This window comes from Budorcas taxicolor, chromosome 23 (assembly GCF_023091745.1).
Source record: "Budorcas taxicolor isolate Tak-1 chromosome 23, Takin1.1, whole genome shotgun sequence".
Lineage (NCBI taxonomy): Eukaryota > Metazoa > Chordata > Mammalia > Artiodactyla > Bovidae > Budorcas > Budorcas taxicolor.
This window is the reverse complement of record NC_068932.1, coordinates 12505553-12521627: the sequence shown is the minus strand read 5'-3', so window position 1 is coordinate 12521627 and position 16075 is coordinate 12505553. Positions and strand designations below refer to the sequence as shown.

Genomic DNA, 16075 nt, shown 5'->3' with positions numbered 1-16075 from the left:
AGTTAAGGAACTTAATTTTGCTTTTCATTAATCCTTCAGGTTTGGGGACCGTGGAAGCTGACGCTTTCCATTGAAGTTCTGTGTGGAATGTGTATGAGGAATGAATTCACCACTAGAGGGTGTGCACGTACCACTTATATTTCAAGATGGTCCTGGTAAGAAAAAGTTGAGTAATTAGGAAAATAAATGAGCATTTCTCTGATTTTCTCTTCTTTTTTTTTTTGTTGTTTTTGAAGAAAAATTTTAAAGGTTACATTTGCTTTGTAAAGAGAATGAAAAATTTCTAAACGAAAGGAACCGATGGAAAAAAAATACATTTTTTTAAGTCAGAATTAAGTGAAAATGCAAATGAAAGCATCACAATTCAAAGACATACATCTGAATCAAAACAAAACTCACCATTCACTTTTAAGCTGCGGAATGATTTTTAAATCATGAACGACGCTTGGTTATAGGCATTTTTCTACACTCAATTTATTTGACAGCCATTTATTGTGCACCTAGTGTGTGGAGGGAATAAGGAAATATCTTTATCTTTGGGGTGTTCTCACTTGGACAGAAAATCCAGTCACCTAAACATAAAAGCATAATGCAGCAGTAAGTGCTATAATAACGATGTGAAAAAAAAGTGCCATAAGAGGCCTCAGCGCTTAGAAAGGATGAGACTAGTCCCGGTGAGGGGGCCTGTCACAGAGAAGAGGACACTCTTATGTACCAGACTAACTGCTTTTATTCCAACTGGGCCTCCCAACATCTGCGTTGTTAGTTGCTAGGATGTATGTTCTTTCTCTGTGCTACTGCTTTACAGCCTGACTGGTCCACAGGGTAGGATTTGATTATTTATATATACTAATCTTAGCACAATATCCATCTAAGCATTGTTTTCCTAGCCTTCTCTTGTCTAATTCTGGGGACAACACCCAGACAATTAGTTCAGCTGAATAAGCCAATTGGATGTACAAGTAAGCAGCTGAGAAGCTTTGGGGATGTGCAAGAGTAACCCTGTAGGAAGACAGCTGCATCGGGCATTGGAAATTACTGGAGCCTCAGTCACCATGACGTTAGTATGCTTAACAACTAGTATGTTGCCAATGAATCCTATGGCACAGAAAGCCTTACTTTTACTTGTGTTTCTTAAAGTAAATCTAGACTATCAGAGTATGCTGGCTTATGGGAAAATAAACTCTCCTAAGCTTATGTTCTCCAGATGGATATGTGTGGGTCTGCAAAGATGTGATTAAGCACACGCATTTAGATGAGCCAGATGAGTACCTACAGGAAGAAGAGCTTATAAAAAGATGATAATTCCTATTGTAGGATGCGGCTGCTCTTCTGTCCTCCCCCAGAGCAGTTTTGAGAGCAGGAGATTGCCAGTTGGAAGCCTCAGAAAGCTGTCGTTTCAGGTGCCCTCATTGACAATTTTAGGAAAATGCTGTTATAGGAGATGAGAGTCTAGACAAGGACTGGTACTTTTTAAAGTTAGCAGAGTTATATTTTTTTAATGCAAGAAATACAAGGGATAAAAACTAAAGACATGATTTGATTTAAATGCCAACACTTCTCTTATTATCTCTAAAATAACAGCCAGAGTAGGCTGGCAGGAGGAAAGGAAAGGCAGCAACACCCTGATATGGATTTTTAAACTCCAGGAAACCAAGGGCAAAAGAACCCATTTAGGTGAGTGTTAGGTATTTTAATGAACATTTTGTGAAGCTGTATCTTTAGCATTTTTTTGTGAGAAAACTATGGAAAAGAATAAATGAGATTTTAGCATTTTTATTAAGATATGGTTATTTGTTAGTCAAGGTTAGAGGCAAACTGAAAGAATTCCAGGTTGCTCTGTCTGGATTTTGGAATGATACAATGATAGATGAAATTCAAACTCAACATAAGCAATGCTGCAGAGGCTGAGATTTTCAATAACTGTGTTTATGCATTGTGACAGCTTATAAATTAGAAACCTAGCAACTCTTAGGAAATACACTCAGCCATCACCAGGGATAATATAATAGAGGTGACTTCTCTATAAAAAGGGGAGTTTGGAACTAATGCTATATTGAAAATGGAAGAGGAAGTAAATTTGAAAGTACTATTTTACCGATTATTTGGTGCATTTATATGTCTACAATGAAAAAAACAAAAGCAAAAAACATCAGAAGCTGCTATGAAACCTAAGTGGGCTGGGTAAGGGCTGGCCAGAGTATAGGTGGCAAATTATACTGACTGTAGATTCAAATCTAGAATATTGCTTTTCAGATTCTTTGTATAATTAATTAATGTAGAATATTACTGAAGAGAGCCAAGATAGAAAGTAAGGTGACCCTGATTAGAGTTCCTAAGAAGGAAAAAGTAAGAAAAGCCAAAATGAGTTAAAATGAGTTAAAGTCAAAATGAGAAAAGCTGAGAACATCGTGTGAAATTTACTACATTAAGGAATTTTTATGAGGCCTTGAGACAATTCTAAACCACAAAACCAAAAACCTGGTCCGTTTCATTGTAGTCACGAATGACCTTGGACAAGTCACTCGTCCCGGCCTCTACTTCCCTCTCTGCATTGAAGAGAATGATTTTTCAGCTGCCTTCCAACTGCAGACTACTTTTCTTTTGTCTGAAATTACGTTTAATACTAATTTACGTAAGGTTGAAGACACTTCTTCACCCATCCTCTTAACTATGAAACAGTGCTGCTCTGTGGTCTATATGTTACCTTCCACTCTTCCTTTGAATATACTGATCCGCCTACCCCAGAGGAGAGCCCCCTGACACATTCACAGTAGTGAAAGAGCTGTCAATATTGGCCCAAGATTTAGGGATTTAGTTTTTTCCACTTAAAAAATATTTTTGCAAATGTTTAGAGGGAAGAATATGAACATAGTAATCAGAATAACCTGGGTTGGAAACCTATTACCAGCTGACTGAAATAGCAAGTGTTTCCTTATCTGGAAAAACAGGACAAATGAAAAACCTTGAAGAATGAAGTGTTCCCCAACCCAGCACTCACATCAATACATTTTGAGGTTTCTGTTCCCTTTCTCCTTATTTATGATACACTAGGGCCTAACTGGAGAAGGCGATGGCACCCCACTCCAGTACTCTTGCCTGGAGAATCCCATGGACAGAGGAGCCTGGTGGGCTGCGGTCCATGGTGTTGCAAGGAGTTGGATATGACTGAACGACTTCCCTTTCACTTTTCACTTTCATGCACTGGAGAAGGAAATGGCAACCCACTCCAGTGTTCTTGCCTGGAGAATCCCAGGGACCGGGGAGCCTGGTGGGCTGTCGTCTATGGGGTCATACAGAGTCGGACACAACTGAAGTGACTTAGCAGTAGCAGTAGGGCCTAACTAGAAAACAGATTTGCTTATTTTTAAGGGTCTTTAAAGAAATCACTGCTAGCTTCCGATAAAATATTTGAACAAAATGGGATGAAATAAGTCTCACAAATAAAAAAACCAGCTCCACCCTGACTGGGTTTCAATACCAAGGGGATTTTAGGCAATAGGGATTAAATCAACATACATCTCCAGGATTCTTCTGCAGAACATTATAAGCTGTCGTTTCTTATGTGCAAGATTTCCAGAACGCCATGGAGAATTAGCCCTCATTTCAATATATTAGGCTGTAAATACTTCAATATATTAGGCTCTGAAGTCTGAACATAGGCTATGAAGTCTGAATACAGCCAAGGTCTATATTCAGATGGAGAAGGCAATGGCACCCCACTCCAGTACTCTTGCCTGGAAAATCCCATGGGCGGAGGAGCCTGGAAGGGTGCAATCCATGGGGTCACGAAGAGTCAGACACGACTAAGTGACTTCACTTTCACTTTTCACTGTAATGCATTGGAGAAGGAAATGGCAACCCACTCCAATGTTCTTGCCTGGAGAATCCCAGCGACGGGGGAGCCTGGTAGGCTGCGGTCTTATGGGGTCGCACAGAGTCGGACACTACTGAAGCGACTTAGCAGCAGCAGCAGCAGCCGCAGCTATATTCAGAGGGGAAAGGCCGGTTTCTAGACGCCTGGGCGGGGAGCGGGGTTGTCACAATGGGTTTTTTAAAGCTCTTTGAAGGCCCTTTTCCAGAGCCTTCTCCAGAGCCCCTAGCTCCTCCTAGGTGCCAGGACCCTAAGACGTCCCTCGCTGTCCCTTTTCTCCATCTGAGCTCTCACCCCCGCCCCATCCAGCTGCTTCTCTTTTTTCATCTTCGCTTTCTCCCATCAGTGGTCAAAATAAGAATTGGAAATTATCTGTTGCTTGGTATAGTGCTCAGAAAGGGGTTGTTTTTTTTTTTGGTCTTTTTAAAAATTAAGATTAAAAAAAAAAAATTCCTCCCCAGATTCTTCATTTTGCAATGAGTCCGGACATCCGCTGGCTCCCTAGTCCTCCCCCACCAAACTATCTTTACTACTGCAAGGGGATTCGGGTCTGTCGGAGGGCTTGTGAGCCTCCAGCGGAAAGAAAGATCCCCCGGGCGAGGCGGCTCGGGATCCCGGGAGGCGCCAGGAGCACCTCCCCGCCGCCCAGTGGGTGAGGCGAGGCGCGGGAGAGGCGGCGGCCCCTGCCCAGCCGGGGAAGCCCGTCCGGGATCCCGGGGCGCGCGGTCAGCGGCCGGACGCGGCGGCGGCGACGGGGACGCGGCGTGGCTGCCGCAGGGGAGCGGCGGCGGCGGCGGCGGCGGCGGCGGGCGCGAGGGGCGGGGCGCACTCCGCAACTTCTGCCGCTGCCTCCCGGGCGCTCTCGGCCGAGCGGCGCGGCGGCTGCGGGCTGCGGGCTGCGGACTGCGGTGTGGCCGGCCGAGCCTGGCCCGCCGGCTTGCGAACCCGCGCGGCCCAGGCATCCGTCGGGCGCTGGAGACGCGTCCTGCAAGTAGTCCCCGGGGCGGCCGCGCTCCCGTGTTGTCCGCTGCGGCTGCGGGACCGGGACGTGCGGAGCCGCGAGGCCGAGCCGGGGCGCCCCCCTGCGGTCAGCGCGGGCCTCATGGCTGGGCCGAGCGGAGCGGAACCGGCGAGGTGAAGCCCCCGGGTCGGCAGCCGCAGCGCTTGGCGGGGGCGCCGGCTCCATGGGCAGCGGCGCACAGCGGCACGATGATGGACGTTAATAGCAGCGGCCGCCCGGACCTCTACGGGCACCTCCGCTCTTTCTTCCTGCCGGAGGTGGGGCGCGGGCTGCCCGACCTGAGCCCCGACGGCGCCGGCCCGGTCGCGGGCTCCTGGGCGCCGCACCTGCTGCACGGGGTCGTGGAGGTGACGGCTAGCCCCGGGCCCACCCGGGACGCGCCTCGGGACAATACCTCCGGCTGTTGGGAGCAGATCAACTACGGCCGAGCCGAGAAAGTTGTGATCGGCTCCATCCTGACGCTCATCACGCTGCTGACGATCGCCGGCAACTGCCTGGTGGTGATTTCGGTGTGCTTCGTCAAAAAGCTCCGGCAGCCCTCCAACTACCTGATCGTGTCCCTGGCGCTGGCCGACCTTTCGGTGGCCGTGGCGGTCATGCCCTTCGTCAGCGTCACCGACCTTATTGGGGGCGAGTGGATCTTTGGCCATTTCTTCTGTAACGTCTTTATCGCCATGGACGTCATGTGCTGCACCGCCTCGATCATGACCCTGTGCGTGATCAGCATCGACAGGTAAGGGCCGGGCAGCCCTGTGACGGGGTCCGGCAGGGGGTGTGCTGTCAGCTTAGCCCCGCGCGCTGGCCTTTCCTGGTCAGATAAACCAGACTTCACGGCGGGATGAAGGGCTGCGCCTAAACCATCAACCCCCACACGTCAACCCTACACCAACCAAACTACTTCAGTTACAGCTTAGCCTGTATATGCCTTTAAAAGAAGAGCTTGAAATGCCCTGGTTTATTGCAGTGAGAATTTTAAGACCAAAGTTAGGAGTATTTTAAGCATTAGCAATTCCACCAGGGGGTCCCTTGGCTTGGTTTTCAGAAGGAAGAAATTTGATCCTCTCTGAGCCTAACAAACCCTTGCTGTGAGCCTGAAAGAATCAGTTCCTTAAGAAACCAGCAGGAGAAAAGCCACCTTGCTTCCCAGATTGTAGACGCTACGTCCCAGGCCAATAAAAAGACCTAGGGTGGTCCCAGGATTGGGGAGTCTACATGTCTTAACGTTGCTGATTCTGAATCACTTTCTTTTGGAAGTCTGATTTTGGTGTCTGGCAACGCTGTCTGTATCTACAGGCTTATTGGAGCTGTACTCCCTGTCTGAATGGTTGATTCTAGCATTTCATCATATCCCTTGGGAATCTTCTCTTGAGAACTCCCCCTCTGGAGTAATTGAAACAGAGACTGACCATCTGTCAGGGATGCTGAGGAAAAAATCCCTGTCTTGGGTGTCAGATTGGAGTAGGAGAAAGGCATAGGAGACCTGCAAGTTTTCTTCAGACTCTAGCATTGTAAGATTCTGCAATGGAGCTAGCCTTCAGTGCTAGAGATATTGTGCAATTGACAATTTGGAGTATGGGTCTAATGCTCTTTGGAGACAAATTAACTCTTCTCTTGAAACTGAAATGTTAAATCCTAATATTCACAGAATTTTGTTAGTGTTTTAAAATCGGCACAGGACTGGTATCCTGTTGTGTTTAATGATACAGAGAAACAGTTGCTTATTTTCTTAGTGGACCTACGGAACCTTTAAATGTGTAGACCTTCCAGCAAAGGAGAAATAATTGGTGCCTCCACATTTAAAAAAATGTCTCAAAGCATAGTTAGCACAAAACTGAGATTTTCCTTCTTTTCCTCGCTGTAAACACGGCTGTTTTCTCTCTGTGTGTTTTGTATATGTTTAATACGTTCTGCTGTTTTACTGCTTCACCAGGGTTTATAGTTACTGAACAAAGAGGATATTTTTCAGGGAAAAAAGTGCATTTAGTTAAAGATATAGATTATTAAAAAAAATTGATCCTGCTATTTTGTGTATTATATTAGCAGTTTCTGATAGCAAATAAGGAATTATTTTTAAGAGTAGAACATGAACTGCCTACGTGAGAATATTAGCTCCAAACTTGACAGTTGAAGTTTTGAATTACTGTAGTTAAGCATGACCACAAATACACATTTATAGTCTGACTGTGGTAACAGGAACTAGGAGAGTGCACTCAATATACGTAGTAAGTATATGCTTGAATTATAAGTGTAAAAATCTGACTGTTCATCCAGCCAAAACTGTGATTCTTGTATGAATGGAGCCCTTTTCAATGGAGCTTAATGTAATAAAAATAATTTCGACTGCAAGTAATGCATTTATAATTTTTTTTTTCAGTTTCACAATTGACAGATGATAAACAAATAGCACAATGTGCTTATTGTTTCCTGGGGTCACCCTGAGATTCCTGTATGCAAGCTAAAGGCTTTCTTTACTCATGATGCATGTGCAACTTAGCAGCAGCAGGAACATCTCCAGTACAGAGACAGGTTAATCCTTCTTGGCAAGAGCTTCTAATTTCTTCTTCAACTATATATATTCTTATGAATGTCACAAGTTGTGTTAATATAGGGATGCAGAGTTTATCTCTTAGGTTTTTTTTTTTTTTAATGAAAATTGCCCAATTGATGAATTCTGCTGAACAGTTGTTTTAGAGGATGAACATGTCATTTTTTGATAAAATGAAGAGTTTGTAACATTGGAAGACACAGATTGTTTTTCTTCCAAGAACAAACAGAACTAAAACTGAGGAAAAGGAAAATGCATTTGATAGCGATTGATTGATAAGGTACATTATTTCTATTTTTTCTTCAGTTCCCTTGTTAGAATATGGGCAACAATATAAAAAGGTACTAAGAAAATATGAAAAGATTTAATCTTCATTCATTCATTCTTTCATGTACCTAATATTTGTTACACTGTGCTTCATGAAGCATAAGCAAAGATGAATAATAATATTCCTGTTTTTGATTTGGATACCTGTTGGACATTTAACCTTGCAAAACAGAACCTTAGATTTTTTTCTTAACCTTTCCCCACCATGTTGGGATGCTTTCCCAGCCTTTTCCAATGGAATTTCATGCCCCTTTTCATAAGCTTCAACACTCCAGTCTCCACCCTTTATAGGTAATGACCCATGATCATTGAAGAAGTAGCAGCCATTGAATGGAAACTCCTTTGTCTTTCTATCACCAAACAATTTTTCCTGATCTGTACCTTTACTTCCTTCTAGTTAAAAGCAAGAAGGCATTGTGTCCCAGCAGAGACCAGACCATCCCAGCCCCTCTCACCTTCTGGAGGACTCAGCCCGTAACCCCTCATCTCTCCTTTGTCTTCCGTGTTGCCTCTCAATAGGGTCAGGCTTAACCTTCTGTTTTTGAGAACTTCTCTTTGGTGTCATCCCTCCCTCCAGTCACTGCTTCACTTCACAGTGGGAAGGGGAGGGATTATTGCTAAGTTGTCTCTGATTCTTTGTGACCCCATGGACTGTAGCCCACCAGACTCCTCCTTCTCCATGGGATTCTTCAGGCAAGAATATTGGAGTGGGCTGCCATTCCCTTCTCCGGGGGATCTTCCCTACCCAGGGATTGAATCCGGGTCTCCTGCCTTGCAGGCAGGGTCTTTACCATCCGAGCCACCTGGGAAGCCCTTCACTTCACAGTTAAGCTGTTGAAAGAACTATGACCACAACCTGACTTTAGTTCCTTACTTCTCAGAGAGATGAGTCTGGTCCTCACCAGGTCTACTCTAATATTTTAACTGGCCTTCCTGATTTCACTTCTCATCCATTGCCTATGAAAATGCTAGAATGATTTGTTTTTTAAACAGTGGTTTTAAGTGAGGTAACATTTACCTGTAGTGAAATGCACAGGTATTAAATGTACATTTTGATGTGCTTTGACAAATGTTTTTACACATTTAACCAACACTCCAAATAATATACAGAATATTTTGTCATACTAGGAAGTTTCCTTGTGCCATCTTTAGAATGATCTTTTAAAAACAGAAATAAAATTATCTTTTATATAAAGTTTAAAAACATGCAAAACAATTCTATATATTATTTAGGTGAACTTATATATAAGGAATCAAAATATAAGATAGTGCAGAAGAATGGTGAGCACCAAATTTATCAGAGTAGTTATCTCTAGTTGGGTGGGGGTAATTAGGGAGTAACATGTGTATTAATGATACTGGGTAAGCTATATTGTAGTGGTTGATATAGTCTTGTTATCCTGTGTATAACTTTCTGTTTTTTTTGGAAATATGTATAGAAAAATGAACAATCCTAAATGTGAAGCTTGATCCCTTTCTGTGACATGAATCCGTGAATGTAACTGGATCAAGAAGTGGAACATTACTAACCAGCCAGAGGCCCCTTCTTACTTGTTCCCAGTTTATATTACTTCCAGAGATAACAGTTATCCCGATTGTTAGCATCATAAACTAGTTTCTCTTGGTCAAAAGCTCACAAAATGGAGTAGTATACTGTGTACTTCTAAACCTGGCATCTTTTGCTCACTCTAAACCTGTATATGTGATTCATCAATGGTTTTTAGTGTGTCAGTATTTTGTTCCTTTTTTTCCTGAGTGGTATTCCATTTAATTTGATTGTCAGTTCACCTGTAGATGCACATTTGAGTTGTTTTCAGTTTCTACCTGTCACTAACCATGGATACTAGGAATTAGGTAAGTGTCTGCGTGCTCAGCCGTGTCTGAATCTTTACGGCCCCATGGACTGTAGCCTTTCAGGCTCCTCTGTCCATGGAATTTTCCAGGCAAGATTACTGGACTGGGTTGCCATTTCCTACTCCAGGGATCATTCCCAACGCACAGATCGAATCCCTGTCTCTTGCATCTCCTGCATTGGCAAGTGGATTATTTACCACTAGCGCCACCTGGGAAGCCTTTCACTAACAGTGCTTCTATCAATATATAACGTATAAATCATTTTTGTGTACATATTTTTGTTTCTTTTGGGTAAATGTAATACTGGATAATAAGATACTTTATTGCATTTTAATTTTATATACCCTCTCACATCTTTCATTTTATAGATGCATTTTAATCTACAATACACATTTAAAAAATGTATTAGAATTTTTATTGTTACTTTAAACAATCACTATTCATTCTTACATATTGCTCTTTATTTTTTTTCCTACATGACCATGCCTTCATCTGGGATCATTTTCTTATGCCCATTAGACTTTTATTAGCATTTTTTCAAAGTGAGGGTTTACTGGTGACAGATCCTCTCAGTTTCTACTTATCGGAAAATATCTTTATTTTACTGTCATTTTGGATGATATTTTCTCTAAGTATGTCATTCTATTAACATATTGAAGGTTTTTTCCCAGCACTTTAAAAATCTTATTCCATTGTCTTCAGGCTTCCATCCTTTCTGTTGAAAAGTCAGTCATTAACCAACATTATTAATACTTTTTTGAAGCTATTGTGTTTTTTTTTTTTTTACCTCTGGTTACTTTTAGGATTTTCTTTTTGCCTTTAGCTTTCATCCACCTTTCTATGATGTCCCTAGGTTTGGCGCTATTGATTAGTTTCTGTTGTATATTTACTGTCCGCCCTGATGAGGCCCTTAGTAACTTCGCTGTTTGTGCATTGCTATCTCTAACTTGGTTGTATCTCTTTAAATACTTTTGTTGCCCCTTCTTTCTCTCTTCTTCTGTGTCTTCAAACTTACATAATTTAGGTCTTTTTCCTTTATCACACATGTATCTTACACTCTTCTTTCTTTTCCATTTTAGCTTTTCTTTGTGCTTCAGCTTTGAAGAATTTTGACCTACCTTCTTATTTATTAATCATCTCTTCTGCTATGTCTAATATGTTGCTCAGTAGTTTTAATTTTACAGTACTAGAAATTATTTTTGATCCTAGTTTTTGCATTTGATTCTGTTTATTGATTCTAACTCTATGATGAAATTCATTGCCTTTTATGAATTTTCCCACCTTCTTATTATATTTCTGAATATATTAATCATAGTTAGACTCTTTTCCTACTAACTCTAATACCTGAATCACTTGTGGTTTCTTTGTCTGTGATCTGTGTTTTATTCCCCTCTGGGTTTGGGCTTTGTGTCTTGGCATGTTTAATTAACTTTGATTGTATACTCAACATTTTGTATGGAAAATTGTGAATGTTGTATGTGATTTTATCTCCAGAGAAAAAACTTCCAGGCATGCACATTGGGGGACTGATTATTATAATCCAGCTAGGGACTTAGCTGATCATAGGCATTGTTTTAGTTTTGATAAAGCTGTGTGTGCCACTTGCCGATGCCTCTTTCTAGGTTGTAGCCTTCTTGGAACTGCAGCTAAGAGCATAGGGTGTTCTCAGTGACTTCTCCCCCTGGCTAGTCCAGAAGTCTTTTCTCTCCTCAGCAGTGCAAGACTATCAAAATTCTCACTGAAAGTGTTTTGGGGAGCCTTCTCCTTGGCTTCTTAGCCTCCTGCCCTGCACAGCTTTAGAGCTGAGCAGATGTCTAGAGGGGAATACCAGCCAAGTGCTGGGCTTAGTTTTCTGCTTCTTTTTTATTTGGATCTTGGCATCTCAGGTCTCTTAGGTTTTGTCTTTCTTTCCTCAAGAGACTGCTGAAATATCTTCTGGTATTTTAGCCTCTTAATAGCAACTGTGTTGAGGCTGTTTGCCTGGATCCTCAGCCCTTTACGCCTCCCCTGCTTTAGGCAAATGTCCCAAGGGAAAGAATGACTGCAGAATTTTGGCTCATCTCTTTGTGGTTCCCTTATCGCTAGGATTTGTCCCCTCAATTACTGGTTGTCTCAAAAACTCTGCTATGCCTTTAAACAGGTGTATGTATATATTTGTGCTTTATCCAGCTATTCTAGTTGTTTTTAGCAGAAGCATAGTCTGAAGCATTAAGCAACTCCATTATAGGGAGAATTGGATGTGTGCCTGAAAGCTTTTAAATATACAGATGTAGAAATATAGCCATGTAAATTTCCTGCTTAAAAACCTTCATTGGCTTTTGATTTCACTAGGAATATAATTCAAAGTCTTTAGCATGCTTACAGGGTCCCTGATTTGTTCCTTTCTTACCTCCAACTACATTTTGTACTGTATTTTACCTTGCTTTTCATAGTATAATAATATTGGCCTTTTTCAGTTTCTCTATCATGCCAAATTCTTTCTGTGTCAGGCTTATTCCATGCAGATCCACCAACTAATATAGTTGCAATACTGTGATTTCATGTCTGGAGTTCTATTCCCTAATACTTGTTTTTTGATCCCAATTTGGAAGCTTAAATGTGCTTAACCCTCTAAAATGGCAGCAATGAAAATATCTGAAAAATACCAAATATTGGCAAGTATGTAGAGCAGAGGGAACCTTCGTACATTACTAGTGGGACTGTGAATTGGTGAACTACTTTGAAAATAGTTGGCATTATCAGGTAATATTAATATGTATACCTTACGATTCTGTTATTGTAGCAGTAGGTATATGTCAGGGAGACTCTTGTCACCAAAAGTCTTGTACAAACTACTTATAATATGCACAAAGTTGAAACCCCCAAATTTGAAATGTATTCATATATAAATGTATCAATAGTAGAATGGATAAGCTGTGGAGCATTTACATAATAGAATACTATTCAGTAATGATTATCAAACTTGAGTGTCATCAGAACTATCTGGAGGGTTTATTAACACACAGGTTACTGGGGCCCATTCCAAGAGCTTCTGATTCAGTAAGTCTGGGGTGGAACCCAGTGATTTGCGTTTCAAACAAATTCTCAAATGATTCGGATGCTCTTGATTTTGAGACCTTACTTAGCAAACTGTTGCTATACAGCAATGAAAATTGCTGTAGTAAAAGGAATCTCACAAAGTAATTTAAGCGAATTTTTATTATAGAAATTTTGAAACTTAAAATGTAAGAGCTAAGAGTAGTATAAAGAGCCTAGTCTATCCATCACAAAGTATTTAATGTTTACTTTGCAACCCCTTCCTCACAGTATTTTAACTCAAATTTTAGACATTGTGGCCTTTCACCCATGAATATAATGCTTTGAAACCACAACCATGAGGCTGAGCAGAAGAAACAGAGTAAAAAGAACACCTATAATGTAATCCCATTCATGTGAAAGTAGAAACAAGCAACATTGTTTGGAGATACATAGAAATGGAAATATAAAGAAAAAGAAGGAAATATACATCATGAGAACAAGGGTAGTAATTAATTACTTCTAGGTGGGAAGAAACATGATGATCAGAGGGGCATGCTTGACTTTGATGCTGGGAGGGATTGGGGGCAGAAGGAGAAGGGGACGACAGAGGATGAGATGGCTGGATGGCATCACTGACTCGATGAACGTGAATCTGAGTGAACTCCGGGAGTTGGTGATAGACAGGGAGGCCTGGCGTGCTGCGATTCATGGGGTCGCAAAGAGTCGGACATGACTGAGGGACTGAACTGAACTGAACTGAACTGAATGTTTTATCTCGGAGAAGGCAATGGCACCCCACTCCAGTACTCTTGCCTGGAAACTCCCAAGGATGGAGGAGCCTGGTGGGCTGCAGTCCATGGGGTCATGAAGAGTCGGACACCACTAAGCGACTTCACTTTCACTTTTCACTTTCATGCATTGGAGAAGGAAATGGCAACCCACTCCAGCGTTCTTGCCTGGGGAATCCCAAGGACAGAGGAGCCTGGTAGGCTGCTGTCTATGAGATCGCACAGAGTCGGGCACGACTGAAGCGACCTAGCAGCAGCAGCAGCAGCAGCAGCAGCAGCAGCAGCAGCAATGTTTTATCTCTTGCCTGTAGAGGTGTATACGCGCAAGGTATCTTGAGGGTTCTCTAAAAGTTACTATGAAAATATCCATGTATATTTTAGGCAACTTCCTACATCTATATTTTAAAGGGACAGAAGTATTTATTTGATGACGTCTTGTGCGGTGTTTAGGATTCACATCAGATGTATGGTTAATCTGGGCAGATGCAGTTACTGTTTTAACGCAGTCAGCATCTGGTGGTTTTCAGCCTCATGTGTGAGGGCAGGGCTCGTCTTTGGATTGTCCGCAGTTACAGGAACTCCTCTGGCTAATTTGCAAGAGCCATAGTCTTGAATTCTGCCTGGTGTCTGGCTGAAGCCTTGCTCCCTCGCCAGGCGCCGTGACTCATTCGCCTCAGCGATCTGAGCTCTGCTCTTGGCTTTAATTCTGCTGCAGTCAGCAGTGCAGGCTGCCGTCTGGCTTCTCTGGATCCCCTTTCCCTTTGAAGGAAGTCATCCTTGATCATCTCTAAAATTAATTTTCAGCATGTATATATTCTTTAAGAGTTGACAGAATCCTTTTCTTTCTGTTTTTTTTTTTTTTTTTTTCCCTCCATCTTGTCAACTGGATAGTGAGTACAGCGGCTAGAGGGACACCCAGGGCCACGCTCGAGAAGGAGGAGGACTGTACTGGGAGGGTAGCGGGAGCCCTGAAGGGTTATGGACTCTACTGATTGCATGTCCCTGACTTCTTGCTAGTGGTTGAACAGGTACTGTTATGTTGTCTATCACAACTTCTAAATCTTAGTGCCCGTTTCTTATCCCATGTGTGGATCCTTCACACGAATGTTCTTCCTAAAGCATCATTGTAAGGTGTCACTGTGTCATTCTCCTTTGGGAATAATGACTACTGTCTGTAAAAATTCTTCTCCATTCTGTTTTATCTTAGAATATTGGATATAGTTCCCTGCGCTGTGCAGTAGCCCCTTGTTTGTCCATTCTATGTATATTAGTTTGCATCTGCTTATCTCAGACTCCCACTCCATCCCTCCCCAACTCTCCCTCCCCCTTGGCAACCCCAAGTCTGTTGTGAGTCTGTTTCTGTGCATAGATAAGTTAATTTGTGTCTTATTTTAGATTCCACATATAAGTAATATCTTATGGTGTGTGTCTTTCTCTTTCTAACTTACTTCACTTGGTATGGTTATCTCCAGACCCATCCATCTTGCTGCAGATGGCATTATTTTATTCTGTTTTATGGCCAGGTGGTAGCTCAGCTGGTAAAGAATCTGCCTGCAATGCAGGAGACCCCCATTTGATTCCTGGGTCAGGCAGTTCCCCTGGAGAAGGGATAGGCTACCCACTCCAGTATTTTTGGGTTTCCCTCGTGGCTCAGATGAATGCGCCTGCAATGCTGGAGACCTGGGTTTGATCCCTGGGTTGGGAACATCCCCTGGAGGAGGGCATGGCAACGCACTCCAGTATTCTTGCCTGGAGAATCCCCATGGACAGAGGAGCTGGTGGGCTACAGTCCGTGGGGTCACAAAGAGTTGAATATGACTGAATCGACTAAGCACAACACGGCACAGTATTGTATTGTATCTGTGTACCATATCTTCTTTATCCACTCATCTTGGAATGGACATTTAGGAATAAGGGCCTGCTGTGCTACATAAATTCATAGAGACTTTACACATAATATCTCATTTAATCTTCATAACACCTTTGTAAGGGTGTTTACTGAGGCCTCTGCTGTCATTGAGGCCTGCTGGCCAAAGGTAGAGGAGACGGAGTATGAACATTTCAAATCCCATTTTGTAGATGAGGAAGCTGAGGAAACATACACACTGTATAGGGCAAGAACATCCACTGAATCAAAAGCCCTTATGTGTTCCTTTACTGCCTTGTAGCCATTGCTTGCCGAGGAGGATATGGTGAGTATAGCATTCAAGGCCTTTTGTGATATGACCCCAGCCTCCTTTACAGCCTCAGTCTGACTTAACTCCATCATAGGTATCCTCTCTTTCAACAAGATGTCAGAATAATAGAACAAATGTTCTTAGCCCCTAAACTTGTTCCTCTTACAAGGTTCCCATCCCAGTAAATGGCAGTAGGTTGCACCCGTTTTCTTTGCTAGACATTTAGGTGTCACCTTTGAAACTTCCCATCCAACTGCTCACTGTCACCATCCCATCACCAGATCCTACTGACTGCCCCTTCACTTTTCTTCTCCCCACTCCCAGGACCAGAAACTCAACCGAAGTCTCTGTCATCTTTAACTTGGGCCCCTTGAAGTAGCCTCCCAGGACTCTCCCTATATCTACTCTTGCCACACATTGATAACAAAGTGTGTAACCCTGGCTGTATGTTAGAATTATCAGGGCAATTAA

At 42.6% G+C, this 16075-nt stretch overlaps 1 protein-coding gene across 1 annotated transcript in view; it reads left to right on the top strand.

Moving 5' to 3' along the window:
* The first annotated feature begins 5083 nt into the window (after window positions 1-5083).
* HTR7 (5-hydroxytryptamine receptor 7) overlaps window positions 5084-16075 on the top strand; it is a 94586-nt gene continuing 83594 nt past the window's right edge. Inside the window, exon 1 of the mRNA XM_052661159.1 lies at window positions 5084-5628. Within this exon, the coding sequence (XP_052517119.1) occupies window positions 5084-5628 (545 nt within the window). The remainder of the gene's footprint in view (window positions 5629-16075) is intronic.